We start from the raw sequence: 21,523 nt of genomic DNA, 5'->3' as shown, positions 1-21,523 counted from the left end.
TTTATTTTTTAAAATAGGCCTAAGTAATGGACTGTATTCTGTTAGGACTTTGTGGAAAAGATATTAGCATATTCAGTTATAGATAGTGTCTGTAGCAATTTTGATATTTAAATTTATATGGCAGCCATTCAAGTTCTGTTTTTTTTTATCATATTTTTTAGGATTGACAGTTTACTGAATACAGGGTCCAGCCATCCAGAACAATCATATAAAATGTTTTTTAAAAAAGTCCGATGTGGTTGAGAGTGATTGCAAAGCAGCCCGGACACATTCTTGGGCCTGTAAGCAGGATTCTACAGGCCAATGCCGGCAGGGTTTTGCCTGCGGGAAGCAAGAAAAAGTCAATGCAATTCGGGGCAGTTTCTCAGGAGAATAACCTGTGTGGACAAGTATTTGTTTAGGGCCATAAAAATGTCTTTCCTTCTTTCTGAAATTTGAACTTCATAATTTATTTAAAGGCAGGGCACCTTGAGTAAGTGCTGATGAAATCATAAAAGGGTACATGTTTAAAAAAAACAACACTGTTTTTGTCCACATCTTTGCAGCCAGTGTCTTTTGGGGAGAACCTTGATTACATGAGGAAGAATGGGGGGGTACTCTCCCCACTTCTTCCTTTGAAGATGACTGAAAAAATACTGGGTCTGCCTAACAGGTCAGAGGAACACTACTGCTTCTGTTGCTAGTCCGTCTGCTTGAAACCATTTAGGGGGAAGACCATGGACTTTGTTTTCGGGACTACACAGCATACTTTGGGGCTCAAAGCTCTGGTTTCAGTGGCTGAAATTGGGGCTTCCTTCAGACTTCATTGATCTCAGGTTCCTTCCAGCTCTGACATTCTGTATTCTAAGCTAGATATCAGAGGTGGAAACTGCTTTGTGAAACACATGAAAAATGTATCCGAGATTGACGAGTTAGACCACTCACGGCTTTAGAAATTTTCAAGTCTTTAAATTTGTTCAACACTGTGCTAGGCCATGTGAGAGACGTAGAGCTATATTACTCATTATAGCTTCTGACCCAGGGAGACAAGATAGAATTAATCATACATGTTAGGCAAAAGACAACAGTAGTTCCCCCTTATCCATGGTGCTTTCTGTGGTTCTAGTTATCTGTGATCAAGCACAGCCTGGAAACAGATGATCCTCCTTAGACATATTGTCAGAAGGTCAGTAGAAGCCTAGTGCTATGTCACAATGCCTGCGTTGTTCACCCCACTTCACCTTATCACATAGATGTTTTATCATCTCATATCGAAAGAAGGCAAGTACAGTATAGTAAGATATTTTGACACAGAGAAGGACCATATCCATATGACTTTTATTGCAGTATATTGTTATAATCATTCCATTTTAGTATTAGTTTTTGTTAGTAATATCTTATTGTCCCTAATTTAGAAATTAAGCTTTATCAGAGGTATGTCTGTCTAGGAAAAAACACAATATATATAGAGTTTGGTACTATCCATGGTTTCAGGCATCTTGGATCATATTCCGTATGGATAAGAAGGGACTGCTGTCATTTTTTTTCTTTTAAAATTTTTCTTTGATTTTCTTCTTAGTCCCAAATCCAGGATTTCTGATTCAAATCAATTTTTGTATCTTAGTAAAGTTTTTGAGTTTTCCTCACATTTCTTAAGACACTGTTTTGGTAGTTTATTATTTATTTTTTTGTTTTTGTTTTTGTGATTTTGTTCCTTTTCTCATTTTTTTCCTTTTTTAAGTAAGCTCCATGCCTAATGTGGGGCTTGAACTCATGACCCTGAGATCCAGGGTCACATGCTTCCCTGACTGAGCCAACCAGGCACCCCCCTTTCCTCATTTCCTAAATTTAGTTTTTGTTAATACTGCTAAGTAACATTATTTCTAATACTTTTGCAATAGATTCTTTTGGGATTTCTAGGCATTCTTTAGGGGTTTCTAGTGATAGCCTCTTTAAATAACAGCAATTTGGTCAAATTATTTTTTATAGTTATATGTTTTATTTGTGTTTCATATCTAGAATTTCTAGTATAATGTCAAAGGATTATGGTGACAACTGGCATCCTTATTTTGTTTTTATTTTCATGTGAATAATAGCTATTATTATATACAGATATTTTCTATATTAGTGTGTAATCTCATTTATTCCTTACCATAAATATAAAAGGTATTGTTATCCCCATTTTACAAAACTGAGGCCAGAGACATTAAGTAACTTGTTCAAGTCTGGCATAAAGGAACAGAGTCAAGATTTGAATCCAAGCAATTGGACTATAGAACATGTATGCTCAACCAACTTATCATACTGTTCCATGTGATTTTCATTTGAGACTACCATGGAGATGATTATATGTTTCTTTTTTTTTTTGACTTATAAATTAATGAATTTCCTAAGGTTAAATGAAGCAACTATTTTTACTACATTTTTTCATTTGACTTATTGATTAATGTATTTCCTAAAGTTAAATGAAGCACTTTTTTTTACTCTTACCTGTAACCTCCACATCCGTTTATTATGTGTCTCTGTTTCTAGAATTTAGATTGAACACTGATAAAATTCTTGTCAATAAATCGTTATTTTTTACATTACATATCTTTTTAAAGCGTCAAAGGTGAATTTTATTTCTATCAATTTACTATAATACAAACAAAAATCACTCCTTTTGTCATTGGGCAGTCTTCTACCCATCAACTATACATTTTACTGCTTTATTAGTAAAAATGTCAAAGGACCAGAGAATACTTCCAAGTCCTTGTCACACTAATCACTTTTTCCATTGAAATAAAATTCACATAACTAAAATTAACCATCTTAAAGTGAAAAACTCAGTGGCATCTCATACTTTTACAATACAGGATCATTACCTCCATTTGGTTCAAAAACAATTTCATCACCTGAAAGGATAAGTCACACACATTAAGCAGTCACTCCGCATTTACTACTACTTCAGCCCTTGGCAACCACTTGTTGGCCTTCTGTCTTTATGGATTTATCTATTTTGGATTTTTCATATAAATGTGTTTGGCTTCTTTCTATTAGCATAATATTTTTGAGGTTCATCCATGTTGTGGCATGTGTCAGTGCTTTATTTTTTGGCTCAATATTATTCTATTGCATGTACGTGCCACTTCTTTTTATCCATTCATCAGTTAATGTATATCAGGTTGTTTCCACCTTTTGGCAATTGTGAATAGTGTTACTCTGAATTTGTTGTATAAATATCCGTTTGAATACCTGTTTTCAATTCTTTTAGGCATATTACTAAAACTGGAAATGCTAGATTATATGGTAATTCTATGTTTAAGTTTTAAGTAACCACCAAACTTTTTCACAGTGGCTGCATTCCCACCAGTAATGTATAAGGGTTCCAATTTCTCCACATTATCACCAATTCTTGTTATTGTCTCTTTCTTTTCTATTATAACCATCTTAGTGGGTATAAAGTGGTATTTCATTATGATTTTGATTTGTGTTTTCCTAATGATTAAAGATTTTGAATATCTTTTCAAGTGCTTTTGGCTATTTGTATGTTTTCTTTGGAGAAATGTCTATTCATTTTTTCCTTCGTTCTATTAATGAGATATATTATGTTGATTTATTTTCATATATTGAACCATCTGGCATTCTTAGGATAAAATTTACTTGGTTGTATCATTAGAGTTGCTGCTAGTTCAGTTTACTAGTACTTTATTTAGAATTTTTGGATCTATTCATAAGGAAAATGGTCTGTAGTTTTCTTTTCTTGCAATGTCTTTATCTGGCTTTGGTATTAGTTATGCCGGCCTCATAGAATTAGTTAGGAAGTATTCCCTCTTCTTTTATATTTTGGAAAAGTTTGAGAAGGATTGATAATTCATTTTTCTTTAAATATTGGTAGAATTCATCAGGGAAGTCATCCGGTCCTGGACTTTTCTTTGCAAGGATGTTTTGGATTACTGATGCAATCTTTCTATTTGTTTTAGGTCTGATCAAGTTTTCTACTTTTTCTTGGATCAGTTTTAGTAGTTTACTTATCTTTTTTTTTAAAGATTTTATTTATTCATTCATGAGACACACATACACATACACACACACACACACACACACAGAGGCAGAGACAGGCAGAGGGAGAAAAGCAGGCTCCATGCAAGGAAACTGATGCAGGACTCGGGAATCACACCCTGAACCCAAGGCAGATGTTTAACCACTGCGCCATGCAGGCATCCCAGTTTACTTGTCTTTTAAAACATAATTCCTGACATTTGCACTTAGTTTTGTGAGTCACTTTAAAATTATTTAGACTATTACTTATGTTTAAATTGGGTCATTGTATACCACCTTTACTTATTTATTTTTTATAATTTAATTTTTCATTTTTGAGCTCTTAATTGCATCTTCAAATAATTTTTCCAGAAGGTAAGTACATGTGTGGTATGTTTTCTAAGTGGGGTATATATGTGATCCCCACTGCAAAGGAGATTGCATAATGCAGAGTTCTGAGCCAAGAGGGGAGGATGTCCCTGTTCACTCCGTAGTGTATCAAAAAGTTCCTTGTGTGTTTGTTGGCCTCATGGAGTCACCTGTGAAAAATGTTCCTTCAGCTTCTTCCTGTAGAAACTTCTTAGGACTAGGGGCCAGTGCTTAAAACAGATTCTGCTGTCTTCCTAATTCACCCTACCTTCCCACTGTTGTCTGCCTGAAATGCTTCTTGCATTTTCTGCCCAAATTGACCATCTGCTTCTGCCTACCAGATTATTGTTTGTTTCCAGAATATGCCAAAATACCTTTTTTTTCAGATACAAACTTAGATATCAGCTATATTTCTAATGAAATATTTTACAGATTATGTTTAGGTATGCTTTTACTTTCACTGATTTTTTTTAATAGAACATAATAATGCAAACCTTTTAATTTACCTACAGTTTTTTTTGTGTGAATCAATTAAGTCATTTTTCTAATAAGCTACAGACTTTTGCTTGTATTTAATTTACTTTTATCTTTGGAACATCAGTTATCCTCATATTGTCTCTCCTTTTTCTCTCTTTGATTTTACCACTATCTTCTTGTTGCTCCTCACCTACTGTCTTTGGTCATTTACCTTGATATTTTGGAAGACTATTATTTTTCCTCTAACCTCTTACTTAATTTTCTCTAGTAGTATATTAAAAACTCTGATTTTGGGGTGTCTGGCTGGCTTAGTTGGTAGAGCACAGGACTCTTGATCTTGAGGCCCTGAGTTTGAGCCCCATGGTGGGTGTAAAGATTACTTAAAAAATTAATGAGAACTAGCATTTAGAAAAAAACAAAAACTCTGCTTTTAAATATGTATTTAAGTATTTTAATATTATCACAGTTTATTTTCCGTCAGGCCTTACTATTTCGTTTAGTTTGTTTCATTTTCACCTTGCTGTTTTTCAACTCATTCTCTTTACTCTGCATGAATTTCTGTATTTTTTTTTAAAGATTTCATTTATTTATTCATGAGAGACACAGAGAGAGAGGCAGAGACACAGGCAGAGGGAGAAGCAGGCCCCATGCAGGGAGCCCGACGTGGGACTCGATCCCGGGACTCCAGGATCATAACCTGGGCCAAAGGCAGGCGCTAAACCATTGAGCCACCCAGAGATCCCCATGAATTTCTATATGTTTTGATAGAATTCATATCTTGCATCTTTTGAACATATCACACAATTTATTAAAACTTCTTCCTTTGAGGGAAGCCTGGGTAGCTCAGCAGTTGAACATCTGCCTCTGGCTCAGGGCATGATTCCAGGATCCCGGAATTGAGTCCCACATCTGGCTCCCTGTGAGGGGCCTGCTTCTCCCTCTGCCTATGTCTCTGCCTCTCTCTGTGTGTCTCTCATGAATAAATAAATAAAATCTTTTAAAAAACAAACTTCTTCTTTTGAGGTTTCAGAGTATTGCCACTTTCCTTATCTGCAGTGGTTTTTCATAGGCGTTAAGTTGTCCTCTTCTCTTGGGGCACCTGAGTGGGTCAGTTTGTTAAGCATCTGACTTTAGTTCAGGTCATGATCTCAGGGTCCTGGGATTGAGTCCCTAGTTGGGGTCCCTGCTCAGCAGGTATTCTGCTTGTCCCTCTCTTTTGCTCCCCCCCACCACATTCATTTTCTCCCTCTCAAATAAATAAATCTTAAAAAAGTTGTCCTCTTCTCTTTACTCATGCACTAAATAAATGTAGATGTTTATGAACTGAATGGGTTTGTGGATAGTTTTACCCCGCTCACTTTTCCAGAGTACCATCTATTGAGTAGATTGACTTACCTAGCTCTGAATCTCATTTCCTGGTTCCAGTAGGCATTCACTATGGAACCTCTATTTCACTGTTAGTGGCATTTTCTTCTTTACCCATGGTATGGTTTTCTGAAATATTGATTAATGAAAAGCATGAATAGCTGTAGGTTTCTTTTTGTAACATTTGATATCCTTTTTTATTTTACTGTATATATTTTTACTTAGTTTCTTAGTGGTTACATTTGGGATTACAATTCCCATCTTAATTTATAACAGTCAGGTTCTGATTCAGATTCATACCAACTTAATTTCAATAACATACAAACATTTTGCTTGCTTCTGTATAGCTCTGTTGTTCCTCTCTTTGCAATGCTATTGTCATACACATTACATGTTTATATATTATGTATCCATCAAAGTGTATTTATAATTATTGCTTTATGCATGTGTCCTTTAAATAAGATAGGAGAGAAAAAAAAAGAATTTTGAACAAAAAAATTCAGTATTGTCTTTTATATTTGCCTATCCAGTTATTTTTACCAATGCCCTTTATTTTTCATGTGTATTTGAGTTATTATTTAGTCCCTTCATTTTGCCTGGAAGACTCAGTTAGTTAAGTGGCTACCTCTGGCTCAGGTCATGATCCTGGGGTCCTGGGATCTGGCCCCATGTTGGGCTCTCTGCTTGATGAGGAGTCTGCTTCTCCTTCTCTCTTTGCCTCTTCCCCTGCTCAAGCTCATTCTCTCTCTCTTAAATACATACATACATACTAAATAAAATCACTTTGTATTCTAAATATTTAAAAATAAATAAACAACCACATTGATATGTGTTTCTTGTAGGGAAATTATCATAGTGACAAATTCTCTCAGTTTTGTTTATTTTAGATTGTCTTTATTCCTCCATCATTTTTGGAGGATACTTTTGCTGGATTTAGAATTCTTAGTTGACAGTTTTTTCTTTTAGCACTCCAAATATGTCATCATACTGCCTTTTAGCCATGATAATTTCTGATGAGAAATCAGCTGTTAATCATATTGAAGATCTCTTACATGTGATGAGTTTTTTTTCTCTTGCTGCTTTCAAGATTCTTCTTTGTCTTAATAGTTTGACAGTTTGGTTGTGATGTGTCTAGTTTCTTGGATATGTAGATCAATGTAATTCATCAACTTTGGGAAGTTTTCTGCCATTATTTTTTCCAGCATCCTTTCTGCCTTCTTCTCTTCCCCTAGGACTTCCATTTTGTTTGATAACGTTCAACAGGTCTTTAAGGCTTTGTTCAATTTTCTTCATTCTTTTTTCTTTTTTGTTTTTCAAATTGGATAACCACAACTGATCTATCTTCAAGTTCACTAATTTTTTCTTCTAAGTCTGTTCAAATTTTCCACTGAGCACCTTTCTGGAATTTTTCATTTCAGTTAATGTACTTTTCAATTCCAGAATTTTTATTCAATTCATTTCATAACTTCTAGTTCTTTATTGATATTGATATTATCTATTTGATGAGATATTACTGTTATACTTTTCTTATTTGTTTTACCTGGTTTCTTTGGGTTTTTTAAACATATTTAAAAAAGAGATTTAAAGTATTTGTGCAGTAGGTCCAATCTCTGGACTTTCTAAAAGATGATTCCTATTGACATCTTGTTTCCAATGTTGAGCCATGCTTTGTTTCTTTGCATATTTCATATTTTTTGGTTGTTGTTATAAACTGAACATTTTAAATTATATAATGTGATAATTATGGAAATAAGATCCTCTTTTTTCCCTCCAGATTTTATTATCGCTGTTTTCTGTTGTTTTTATTGTTATCACTTAAAAAAATTAGTGACTTCCTTGGACTAATTTTGTAAAGTTTGTATTCTTTGTTGTGTGTGGCCACCAAAGTCTCTGCTTGGTTAGCTTAGTGGTTAGGTAATGATTGAATATAGATTTTCTTGAATGCCTGGAGCCAGTGTCTCTCAGAGTTTTGCTGAGGGGTTCTTTTGTGTATTGGGACATATCTAAGCACTCAGGCAAACAATTTACAACCCTGCATTAGTCCTAACTTCCAGCTTGCCTAGAGCCTCAGTGTCAGTCAGAGGTGAAAACTTAGGGCTTCTAGTCTTTTCTGAGCATGTGTACAGCCCATGGTGTGCACATCAATGTAGTGTAGGCACCTGACAATTAGCTTTTTTGATTGTAATGTAAGTGCCTGACATTAAGCTTTTGATTGCTGAGGCTTTCATTTCAAAGACATCCATCTTGAATAAACACATTGCTAACTACACAGCTAGATAAAGAGCCAGGCTGCTGTTCTCTAAACGTTCTTTTTTGGGGGGGAAATTCTGGTTGCCTAGATAGCCATTTGACTGCTTGCATTTTCCTTCCTGTGCTTTAATTCACACTTACATTTGAAACTCACCAATAAAGAGTGAACCTGCTAAAACATGAGGCATCCCACCCTCAACTCCAATAAATTCAAAACCCTAAGTCCATGTGCTCACTCCCCTCCCCTGCACCCCCACCCCATCCCCACCCCACCAAACTCACTGTGTGCTTTTGGGCATGCCATGTACCCTGTAGAACTCATAAGTAATAAACTTTGCTTTTTCAGATTACCCTGATAGTTGTTGCTGAGATACATCTAGTAGTCATAATAAGAACCATAGAGTTGGTCCAGCCACAACATTGCTGTGATCAGGGAAATGTCTGTTGGGGCTCTTCACAAAAAGTGTGGGTCCAAGTGGATGCCCATAGTAGTTTCCAGTTGATACTATCACTATTGATAGGCTGAGACTGACTCTAAACAAAAATACACACTCACATGGCTGAAAGTTACTAAAATAGTTATTTTATTGTTATCTTTATTTTTTGAGGTGACTGCTTAGCTAGATAGCAGAGTATGGGAATAGGGCAAGTTGAAACATTAAAAATACTCACTGTTCCTACTGACATTCATTAGTGATCATTGAATAAGTGCTCTCTGGGTTGTTATTAGACTTTCAGCAATCAATTATGAGACATACAAATAAACCAGGAAGTATGATCCATAGGAAAAAAAAAAGTTCTTGAAAAAGCCCAGGCATTGTACTTTAACTAGACAAGTACTTTAAGTTTTCATATATTTTTGTTTTTATATTTTTTTTATGGGTGGTTTGGAGATACTGTTTTTGGCTATTCTGATGCCATTTTAACCTGTTTTTATCTGCTTAGCATAATTTTTTTGAGATTCATTTATTTTGTTGCTTATATTAGTAGCTCATTTTTAGTTTAGAATGAAATCCTAACTGGTTTTTGCTGGTCTGAAATTTTATTTGCTGAATTTATTTGATATACTTTGGCCTGCTAGTTTTTCTCTTTCAGTTAATTTTCTTTTTTTCACCAAATATATGATCACATAATCTATAAATAGTAACATTTTGATCTTCTCCTTATGCTATTTATACATGTAGTATTTCTTCTCATGTTGAATCAGGCCTCATCTGTCAAATGTTTTTTGGGAATTACATTTGGTGCAGGAATCTGCAAATACCTCTTGTGGGGTTAAGTAAGGCTTTTTTTTTTTCTGTTTCTAGTTACTTTTTTTTTTTTAAGATATAAAGATTTATAGGAAAAAATTCTTGAAATAATCTATGAAAATCAAAACATTTTCATAAGACAATATTCATTTTTCCAATAGAAGTAAATTAACAGCAACATAAAACAACTGATTTTCTGTATCCCATTTCTCCTCTTTAAATTTCATATCTCTCCATATAACCCTGGATCCTGTTAGTACTTCAGTTTCTGGTTGAATTATGGACTTTAATCCATGTGTAAAGATGTATTTTTAAAATAGCTATGCCTCACATATTTATCAGTATATTAGGTTGATTAACATTTTATTTTATTTTTTTTATTTATTTTTTTAATCAGATATAGGTGTTTAATTTTATTGATGATTATCCTCAGCAGTTATTGAGTTGATCATATGAGTTTCTATGTTAATCTGTTAATCTTATAAACTAGGAATGAATTATTCATGCAGTCCAGGAAAAAATTTCCTTGGTCAAGATTTATTGTTTCTAAATATGCTGATAAATTTCATTTGAAAATATTTTAGTTGGGATTTTGGCATTTATGTTCACAAGTAAGGTAAACTATAGGTTTCTTTATAAAGCTATTTTAATACGTCTTTGATATTGTTACATTACCTACATGAAATGTGTTGAGAAAAGTCATTATTATGAACTATTTTCAATTGTAGAACAAGTACTCATCACTCAGATTTTTCAAAATTTAATATTTCTGTCCTATTCACTTCATATTGTTTAAATAAATATAAAATTGCAAGTAAAGTAGAGGTCCCCTTTGTACTTCTTTCCAATAAAACTCTCCCTCCGTAGATCTGAACTAATATCATGAATTTGTTGTTCATTATTGTCATGTTTTTATACTTTACTGATATAAACTTAAAAGGTTTTTAAGTATTTTTTGCAGGATGTCAGAATTCACAGTGTTTAGTTAGTATACTTATTTTATTTTATTTTATTTATTTTTAAACATTTATTTATTTATTTGTGAAGGAGGAAGAGCAAGAGTGGGAAGGACAGAGGGAGAAGGAGAGAGATTCTAAAGCAGACTCCATGATGCTTGAAGGCCCCATCATGGGGCTCAATCCCAGGACTCTGAGATCATGACCTGAGCTGAAACCAAGAGTCAGACAATTAACTGTGCCACTCAGGCACTCCTAGTTAGTTTATTTATGAAAAGTTTTGTGTCAGGAGCCAGATAGTCTTTGCTTGAAATTCCCAACTAAAATGAAATTTTCTATTTCTCTTTTTCAGTTTTGTTAGTTTTAAAAAATGTCCTTTGAAGCATTGTCATTAGTGCATACTTTTATGTCTTTTGAGGGACTTGACTCATGTTATTATGAAATGCTTTCTCTTGCTAATACTTCTTGTTCTGAAATGAAGTCTCTCTGATATTAATATAGCCATTCCAGTTTTCATATGATTAATGTTTGTATAACTCCCTTCATCCTTGTGTCTTTATACTTAAAAAAGGTTTTCTATAGCAATATATATATTGTAGGATCTTGTATTTTTTTACAGTGACAGTCTTTGTCTTTTAACTGTATTTAGAACAATTTACATGTAATTATCAATAAGGTTGGGTTTATATTTACAATCTTGCTATTTGGTTTCTATTTGTCACATTTGTTTATGGTCTTTTCTCCCTCTTTACCTGCCTTCTTTTAATTTGTATTTGTTATGCTGTTTTTATATACTAATAGCTTATTACCACCTTATTTTATTTTTTTAGTGAGTGCTATGGAGTTTACAATGTGCATATTTAACTTATCCCTATAAATAGTATACCATTTCACATATGATAAGAACCTTACAAAAGTATATTTCTCTTCCCATCTTCCACTGTTGTGCTATCATTAATGCATATTTCATATCTAGGTATGTTATGAAACAATACATTATTAATTTTATTAAAACCATCCATTATATTTTTAAAAATATTTAAAAAGAGAAAAATGTCTTTTTTATTTACACATTTTTAATCATTCTACCATTTATTTCCACTGTGTGCATTTAAGTTTTGATCTGATAACATTTTCCTCTGCTTAAAGAATTTCCTTTAACATTTCTTGTAATGCAGGTTTAATAGCAATGGATTTTTTTCACCTTTTGTTTGCTGAAAAAGTATTTCACCTTCAATTTTGAAAGATATTTTTGCTGGATATAGAATTTTATGTGGGCAGTATTTTTCTTCAGTACAGGTACTCTAAGTATGTTGCTTCATTGTCTTCTGGCCTACATAATTCTGATCGGAAGTCTGCAGTGCTGGTTTGTGGTAATTAGTTGCTCGTAATTATATTTGTTTCTCTGTACTTAATGTTTCTTAAGTTGCTTATAAGATTTTTTTCTTTATTGCTAGTTTTCTTAATTTTTATTATAATGTGCTTGGCATAGTGTTCATTGTGTGTTTCTGCTTGGAATTCATGAACATTTTTGCATCAAGGGGTTTATAGTTGTCATCAAATTTGGACAATTTTGGACGTTTTTTTGTACACATATTTTCTGCTCCCTTCACACTGCCCTTTCTGGGACTCTAATTAAATATTATGTCAGACTGAGTATTATTTTTCTTTCAATTTTTGTTTCTCTCTCTGATTCATTTTGCATTGTTTCTAGTGCTATGTCTTCAAGTTGCTGAATATTTTCTTCTGTAATGTCTTCTCTGATATTAATGCCACTCAGTGAAATTTTTCTTTCAGATACTGTGTTTTATCTAGATATTTCATTTGATTCTGTTTTTATGTCTCACATTTGCTCCTCATATGTCTACATATTTGAATATTTATATTAGAAATTTCAAGATTCTTATCTGCTAATTACAACATATCTATCATTTCTGGTCCTTTTTCTAATGGTTTTTCTCCTGGTTATCTGCCACATATTTATGCTTTTCCATGTGATTGGTAAAATTTGATTAAGCACTGAACATTGTGAATTTTACATTGTAGAATATGAGGTTTTGTTGTCGTCCTTTAAAAGGTGTTGGATTTTGTTCTAATAGCCTGTTAAGCTGCTTGAAGATCAGCTTGATATATTTGGGGATTATTTAAAAATATTGTTAAAGTCCTAAGAAGCCATTACTTTAGAGCTAATTTAGAACCACTACTACTGTCTGACACTTCTGGGGTTTATAATGAATATACTATGTAGTCAGGATGTCTGATGGGAGAGCTAATGATTCCCATCCTTGTGTGAACTCTGGGAATTGCGGTTTACAGCTCTTTATTTTTTTTTTTTCCTCCTGGAAGTTTATCTTTGGTCTCATGGGTTTCACCATTGCATGAACAGATTGGTATTCAACCAATAACTCAAATGCCTGATGCAGATTTCTGGAGCTCTTTTTCTGTGCTCTTCCCTCCTCTCCATCTTATTATGCCTTGCAAATTCTACCCTTTTTGTCTTCTTCTTACTCTAATTTCTATTTCTTCAACCTAGTGAGATACCTGGGCCCTGTATTGTCTTCTTCCATCTTGTGTTGTGGTCTATAAATTGTGAAAAGCAGAAATCTGGGTATATCTGCCTTTTAACCTTTTTTGGTTTCCATTCTCTTAGTCATCACAGTTGTGCACTGTTTCTTGTCCAGTCCTCAAAGAGTTGTTCTTATATTTTGTCCAATTTTATAGTTATATTATGATAGGAAGGCAGAAGTAGAAACCAATGGCCTCAGTTGGATCTTTTTAGTGAAGCAAAGAAAAAGTAGTGTTTTAAAGTACAATGAATGTGTATATCTTGCTATTGATGTTATTAAAGTCTAGAGGACAAAGGGGCTGTCAAAAGTCATGTAGTTGAATCCCCATCTTATTTAATTAATTAATTTTTAAAATATTTTATTTATACTCAGAAGAGACACACAGAGAGAGGCAGAGACATAGGCAGAGGGAGAAGCAGGCTCCCTCTGGGGAGCCTGATGCAGGACTCAATCCCAGGACCCTGGGTTCATGCCTGAGTCAAAGGCAGATGCTCAACCAGTGAGCCACCCAGGCATCCTGAATCTCCATTTTAAAGATGATAAAACTGAGATGAAGAGATGAAAAATAACTTGTCTGTTGATACCTGGTCTGTGATTTTACAGTTTGGGCAGGAGCTGGGTCTCTTTATTTCTACTTGTTGTTAGATGTAGTGGTGTGCTATCTTCTTACCACTTCACCTGAAAGAGATTTTTATCATAGCAATTAGCATTAGTAATGATAAATATGATACTAACAGTTATATTTATTAAAAATTTAAATATATTCCAGATTCCTTCTTGCTTTGGGTTAATTAAATTTTAGTTTTGATTTTTATCTTTCTTGTGCAGCCATTTAGTAGCAGGTTTTACAGAATCTGTACTTTTACCTAATTGCCTTATTAAATCTGATATTATATGTATAGGGTATCAATAATTTAAAAAGCCATGAAATTGGAATAATAGACAAAAGATTTTTGTTGTATCTTTTGTTTTATATTTCTCATTTACTGCATAATATTACCTAGCTTTTATTTCTCTTTTATATGTTCCTCACTTACTAAATGACTGGAGTTTTGTAGCACTGAATAATATACCCTGATGATTTTAAAAACTGGCTTTATTTTATGTTTTCTTTTTATTCTTCAAGGATATATCTTTAATGGGGAAAATGTACAAGACGTCTCAAGTGCAAGAAGAACAAGGATTACAGACAAATTTTGAGGAATCTCAAATGGTAAAGTCTTTAATAAAAATCCTCCTTACCTATATTGAAGTAATAGTCTGCCTCTTGTTACATGAATGGTTATCTAGATAGTTAAAAAAAGCTCCACTAATTTATTTTACATGTATGTTTAACTGTAAGAATATCTAATCCAATATCACATTGGGAATCTTGGCTATTTTGGCTTACTGCTGCTGCCTACAATAGACCTTCTGAGCTAAGGCCTAAACTCTTTTCAAAATGGAAAGATTTTAATAATTCCTCTGGTCTAGAAATTTAGATCTAGAAGATAGTTGGAGAGTTAATTAAGAAAGCACCATCTTATTTTTTATTTAGCTAGAAAAATTGTTTAAAGCACTGATAAGGGAACACTTTTGTAGAGAAATATGGACTGCTGGTGACAGAAGTTTGTTTCAGAAATAAAGCTTCCTTTTATCCATCATTGGCGAAGTACAAGATTCAGAGCAATCTGGAATATATTCCATATGGATGGAACATGTCTTCTTGTGTATAGAAACCCACATTTACATAAAACAAATGATAGCACTATGATCATTTTCTTTATAAAGGATGTGTAAAATATTGTTAAATAGCAAGCCCCTTTAATTCATGAAAATATGAGTCCACATACATAAAAATTCAGATTATACTTCATTTTTATGATAATATGTTTTGATTAGAAAAATATATGCAATCTTTTCACAAAAGGCATAGATCTTACAATATTAGAGTTTCTACAACTGGTTGAATTACTAGAGTTTGAAATGCTTCTGGATTGAGACTATGCCTTTTTCTGCTTTGTATTGTTATCTCTCACCTTAGGACCCAGCATGTGTGGCACTAGTATGTGGATACATCAATTTTGAAGCCTTCCCGCATAGGCTTTGGACCTAAAACTGACATTTAGGGTAGCTCCCTTTAGGGAACACTATTTACAGGTAGATATCAAAACCTCTGATGTGTCAGCTTCTAATAGATATACTAAACTGAAAATACAAGATTATTCAGGTGTAGAAAAAATAAATTCTTCATTAATAAATGAATTTGACTTAATACCATTCACTACATTCATTTGAAGTGTAAGAAAAGATGCCATTTTTCAGGAGATTATGAAAAAGGCCAAATATCAGGTACCTAATTTAGATATTATCCTTACTATTTAAAATTAAGATTTAAACAAAAATATTGATTTATTATTTTTAAAAAGATTTTATTTATTTATCCATGAGGGACACAAAGAGGCAGAGACATAGGCAGAGGGAGCAGCAGGATCCCTGCGGGGAGTGTGATGTGGGACTCAATCCCAGAACCCTGGGATCACGCCCTGAGCCAAAGGTAGATAATCAACCACTGAGCCACCCAGGCATCCCAAGATTTCTTTGTGATTCTGTGGGAGTTATTCTCTCAGTTTTGACATTTATAAGCAATCACTGGACCTCTTCTGGCCACTGGCTATTTTTTTTAAAGATATATTTATTTATTTGAGAGAGAAAGAAGAGAAAGAGAGAGATAGAAGGAGAAGAGAAAGAGAGAGACAAAGGGAGAGAGAAAGAGAGATCAGGGTGGGGTGGGCCAGAGGGAGAGAGAGGGAGAGGGAGTGGGAGTCTTAAGCAAACATGACCTGAGCTGAAACCAAGAGTCAGACACTATCATAACTAGCTGAGCCACCCAGGCATCCCGGATCACTGGCTTTCTAACAGGTAAAATATCTTTTAACTTGATACCTGGTCATAGTAAAAAGGCTCCTCTGTGATATCTTTTATTCCAGACACATTTTTTGGGTGTCCATCTACTCTGCCAGAGAGCAAACTCTGTCTGTCCTACCTGTCCCTTAGACTTCTAGAAGCTTTCTGGGTTAAGATTTATCTGGGGAGCACTGGCTAACATGCTGTCATCTGGTTATGCTGGCATCTACCCTTAGAGCATGGCAGCCTCACTTTTGAACATCTCCATGTCATAGGCCAGAGGTCTCTTAGTTCTTTGATGCATTTATTTTGTTTTAAGTACTCACCATTTCAAATATAATAGTTTTTGAATCATCATGGAGAGTGATTTCCTTACATACTTATAAACAAATCAAAGGATTCATTCATTCATTCCTTTTCCTACAATGTGGTAGGCATTGTTTTAGACATGGTTAATACAAAGATAGAAAAGACAGTTCTTGACTTTGAGGAACTCATTGTATGGAGTATACCAATATATAAAGAGAAAAAGTACAATACTGTTTAATGAATATTCTAAATAGAGACTATAACAGAGAAAAAATTGATATAATTTTCTTTCACTTATTTATTCACTCATTCACAAATAATTGCAGATGGTATAAATGTGCTAAGTACTTGAAACATAAAGATAGATAAGACACAATTTCCTTTTTAAGGAATCTCCAAACTTTAAAGTACTTAAATTTTCTGGTCTCAGGATGCCTTTCTTTCTTTCTTTCTTTCTTTCTTTCTTTTCTTTCTTTCTTTCTTTATTTCTTTCTTCTTTCTTTCTTTCTTCTTTTTCTTTCTTTTTCTTTCTTTCAAAATATTTTATTTATTCATGAGAGAAAGAGAGGCAGAAGGCACAGGCAGAGGGGGAAGCAGGCTCCATGCAGGGAGCCCAATGTGGGACTCGATCCCAGGACTCCAGGATCATACCCTGGGCCAAAGGCAGGAACTAAACCACTGAGCCACCCAGGGATCCCCTCAGAATGCCTTTAAACTCTTAAAAAATATTTTAAGAACCTGAAGAAATTTTTGTTTATGTGCATTGTATCAACTAGTATTTGCCATAATAGAAAGCAAAACTGAGAAAAATATAAAATATTTATTCATTTATTTAAAATAATAATAAGCCAATTACATATGAACATAGAACATATTGAGAAAAACAGTATCCAAAAAAAAAGCAAGTTAGTAAGAACATTTTTTTGCAACTCTCTATAATACCTGGTTTAATAAAGAGCTAGAGTCTGATATCTGTTTCTACATTCAATCTGTTATGTAGGTTCTTTTGGTTGAAATACATGAAGTAAGCCTGGTCCCTTACAGATTAAGAAGGGAATAATATTTTAATAACCTTTTAACATATTTATGGATACTATTCTTTGCTAATAAACCAAAACTGTACAAGTGGTAGTTTCTTAAAGACAAGTTGCAATGAGAAGACTGAAACAAAATAAATTAACTTATTTTATATCCTTACATTAAAGTCCATTGATCTACTTTGTTCTTTGAATGGTTCATTAGCCCCTGCATGCTTTTGTAATCTCATATGTTAATCATATGAAAAGTATTGGTTCACTGTTTTACCCACTACTGCTTTTCCATCATCAGTACAAATGTCAACACAATGAAAAAGGCCAAATAAGTCTTAGTATTATTATGAAAATAGTTTTGACATTGCAGATCACCTGAAAGGGTCTCAAAGATTATCAGGAATCTGTGCACCACACTTTGAGAAGTGCTAATCTTTTGGGAATAGGAGAAAGAGGGTAAGAGAATGCAGTTTGGATTCAGGTTGTCTAGGTTCAAACAGAGCACTGCTACTTTGAGTGTGACCTTGGGCAGGTTACTTAACTTCTCTAAGCCTCAGTTTCTTCATCCACAAAATGGGGTTACAAACAGTTTCTGCTTCATGGAATTGTGGTGAAGACTAAGTTTAATTGAAATACTGCTTGTATATGTTGATGATTATGATAATGATTACTTAGACAATGATGATACAGTGTGATGCATGCTGAAACAGAGGCAGGACACAGAGTGGTGGCAGCATCAGTAAAGGCTTGGTGACAGAAATAAGGCTGGGCAAAATCCTGAAGAGGGTTAGTTGCAACTACAGAATTGCCACTGCCCTCTCCTCAAAACTCCTCTTCTTCCATATTTTGGAGGATGGTACCTTCATCTGTTTAGTCTCCCAAACCAGAACCCTAGGGTGTGTATTGAAGCCAGGAGAAGAGAAATAGAAAAGAAAGGGAGTGTTTCACGGTGCCAAATTTATGGAGAATGAAATGAATGAGCGTGTCATAGATAGCATAGTATGTCTATTCTGCCATTTTATGGAAAATATTTAATTAATCCTCCTTTTTACCAATGAGGAGAATAAGGCTAAGAAGGGTTAAGTACCTTGGCCAAAATCACATACGTATTAATTGACAGACCCAGGATTTGAATAATGTCCCATCTAGTTACAAAGCTTTTACTCTTTTAACAGCACCATCCAATAAATAGTTTTATAAAAATATGAGCTCCAGATTAAAGTTTCATTCTACAAGTAGAAATTTCTTGGTTTAGCATTCCTTTTTGCATAATAGAGGCATTTAATATTTGGTGCTCTGTGACATCTTTATACTTTATCTTACTAAGAAATTAATGTATCAAAGAACAAAGTGATACAATTGCATTTTCAAGTCATTCTCTAGAGTTCCGATTTTTATGTAAATCAGACTCATTTATTCGTCTGTTAATTTGAGGCAGTGAAGTTTTAACTGCCAGTACTCCATACTCCCACATAATTTTGGCTTAAAATTGGGTAATATCAAAATATGGCTATAAAGATACTTTACCTAAGACTTGGTGATATAATAGATTAAATCAGTCAGACATTTTTAAGGAACAGAAAATAGTTTTAAGAGTAATGTTTGTGAGAATTTTTCATTAGGGCTTGATATAGAGTTGGGATGTCTGGGTGGTCTTCTGGAGGGCTCTGGGTCAGTTCTTTGAGGACTTGAAGTCAGGCTTCTGGAAGAGCATCTGGCTAGCAGAAATCCTATTTCTCAGGACCAAAGAACCTCAGAGGTCAGATGTTTCAGTGGACCTTGATTCTGGGTGAGTATGGGGTAAAGTCAGGGTAGATTGGTGTCTTATGATTTCCTTAGAGTTGGTGCATAGTAACTGTGGGGTAGCTATATATCTGAGACAAGAGCCAGAGAAAATAATTTGCTAGGCTTTATATTTTTCTTAAGTCCATTTGAATTTCTCTTTTTAAATCTTCAGAGGAAACTTTTATTACCTTTGCTTAATTTCATTCATGAATTTTTATCATAATTTTGTGCTTAGAAAGAAACATTGTGTGACTTAAAACTTTGGAAGGACCAATAAGAACATTCTTGTACATTTATGTTTTCCCACAGAATGTGCTTGAGAAACTTCCTGAAGCTATCTCAAGTATTTTCCAGCTCGAACAAGAGGATATGTTAGAATGGGGAGTCTCAGAAGCAGAAAGCGTAGTATTTAAACCTCAGGAAACTCTGGCTACTCAACCAGCAGGTGAATCAAGTAAACCCTTGAAAGACGAATTGCCCACAGGTGATTCCAAAGCAGCCAAATGGGCGTCTTTAAAGGTAAAACACTATTTGTCTTGGAAACAATTATGATTGTTGAGGATGTGCAAATGTGAAGAAATGGACCAGGCAAGTGCCATGCATGGAGGTGGATATACCCTTTTGAAAAATGGCCTTCTATGTGGAAAGTGCTTATTTGGGAAAAGGGGACATCTGTGTTTTGAGGGCTTTTGGTCTCAAACCTAATTACAACTCTGGGGAGAGAAGACACATTTTTAAGGAGGGAAGGAATCTCAGCTTTCAGAAATTGACCAAGAGTCCTCCCATTACACATCTTGAGGGAGTCAGAAACTGTAGCCCAGGGACCAGGGCTGGGTGAACTTTGTATATTTTATAACTTTGCCCTGCTTAGGTTTATCCTAAACCTGAGTCTTTTCCTGTTGTGGGTATGTTTCCCAGATTCATTTTATATATGTATAATTGAGATATTTTTACCGTATTTGTGTATTGCCTTACTACTATTACTTAGTACTTTTCTTTAATTTGAGTTACTTTTTTTAATTTTTTTAAATTTTTTTATGATAGTCACAGAGAGAGAGAGAGAGAGAGAGAGGCAGAGACACAGGCAGAGGGAGAGGCAGGCTCCACGCATCAGGAGCCCGACGTGGGATTCGATCCCAGGTCTCCAGGATCACGCCCTGGGCCAAAGGCAGGCGCCAAACCGCTGCGCCATCCAGGGATCCCAATTTGAGTTACTTTTTAACTTAAATGAGTTTATTTAAAATGGGTACATTATTATTAGGATGAAAAGAAAGCCATTTTTTCTGAACCACAAAATATTATCTTGATTATCATCAGGATCCTGCCTCTAACTGATTCACATGAATACCACTTCTTGGGTAAACAAACTTCCCTCTTCTCTTGGGCCCTCTCCTCCACTGAAGACCAGATCCCTGCTATGTTTCACCCATATCAATTGGCCATTCTTCAACTTGTGCCCAACTCCCAACTCTGAAACCTTGGATTTATATGTGACTTGCCCTTCCCTTGCCTTTCACCCACAATGACTCTCCAAGGCCTAAATTCCTTCTAACATTATTGCTTGTAATTTTTTCTGTCTCTTTTCCAATTGCCTTCATCCTAGTCTGGGTACTGGTGACCTTATGTTTGGATTAATGCAGTTGCCTCCTGGTTTTTCTTCATTTCTCAAGTCCTACTTTCCTAAGTTCATCTTGTATGATGCTAGCATATTGATCTATTGGGAATAATGGGTAATAAGGAAGATGTACAAATAATAGCTGACCAGAGAAAATCCATGACTGCTGTGAAAGAGAAGTGACTTATCTTGCAATGGGCTACAGACTCCATCAGAAGTCATGCTATCTTTCTAAAGCACACATTTAGGGTATGAAGTGAATCCTGCCAAGGCTAAGTGAACCCACTCATTGCTAACTACTTTAGGTGAATTTTATATTTCAGGCTGACACCTTCTAGGTGTGGAGCCCTTAGACAGCAATCATATTTCTTTCTTTCTTTCTTTCTTTCTTTCTTTCTTTCTTTCTTTCTTTCTTTCTTTCTCTCTGTTTCTCTCTCTCTCTTTAAAACATAAAACATTTTAAAGTATCTTTAAAGACTATGGCATCTTGATGAAAAAAGTGTTAGGCTAGTGGGCATAGGTGGTGTTTTCATCTATAAATTTATCTGAACATTGGGACTTTAAAAATAAAATGAGAGCGTGAGAGGCAAATGGTTATCTACCAAGTGTGTCATAAAATGACCTTGATTTCTGGGCAATTATTTAACCACTATAACTTGGCAGG

The 21,523-nt window shown here is 34.4% G+C and overlaps 1 protein-coding gene across 1 annotated transcript in view; it reads left to right on the top strand.

Moving 5' to 3' along the window:
* Positions 1 to 21,523, top strand: part of TTC6 (tetratricopeptide repeat domain 6) — a 183,089-nt gene that overhangs the window by 48,350 nt on the left and 113,216 nt on the right. The window contains exons 2-3 of the mRNA XM_055309051.1: positions 14,360 to 14,446; positions 19,554 to 19,763. Of these exons, the coding sequence (XP_055165026.1) occupies positions 14,360 to 14,446; positions 19,554 to 19,763 (297 nt within the window). The remainder of the gene's footprint in view (positions 1 to 14,359; positions 14,447 to 19,553; positions 19,764 to 21,523) is intronic.

This window comes from Nyctereutes procyonoides, unplaced genomic scaffold (genome assembly GCF_905146905.1).
Source record: "Nyctereutes procyonoides isolate TBG_1078 unplaced genomic scaffold, NYPRO_anot_genome, whole genome shotgun sequence".
In the NCBI taxonomy this organism is placed as follows: domain Eukaryota; kingdom Metazoa; phylum Chordata; class Mammalia; order Carnivora; family Canidae; genus Nyctereutes; species Nyctereutes procyonoides.
Note: the sequence above shows the minus strand (reverse complement) of the source record. Positions and strands in the feature narration are given on the sequence as shown.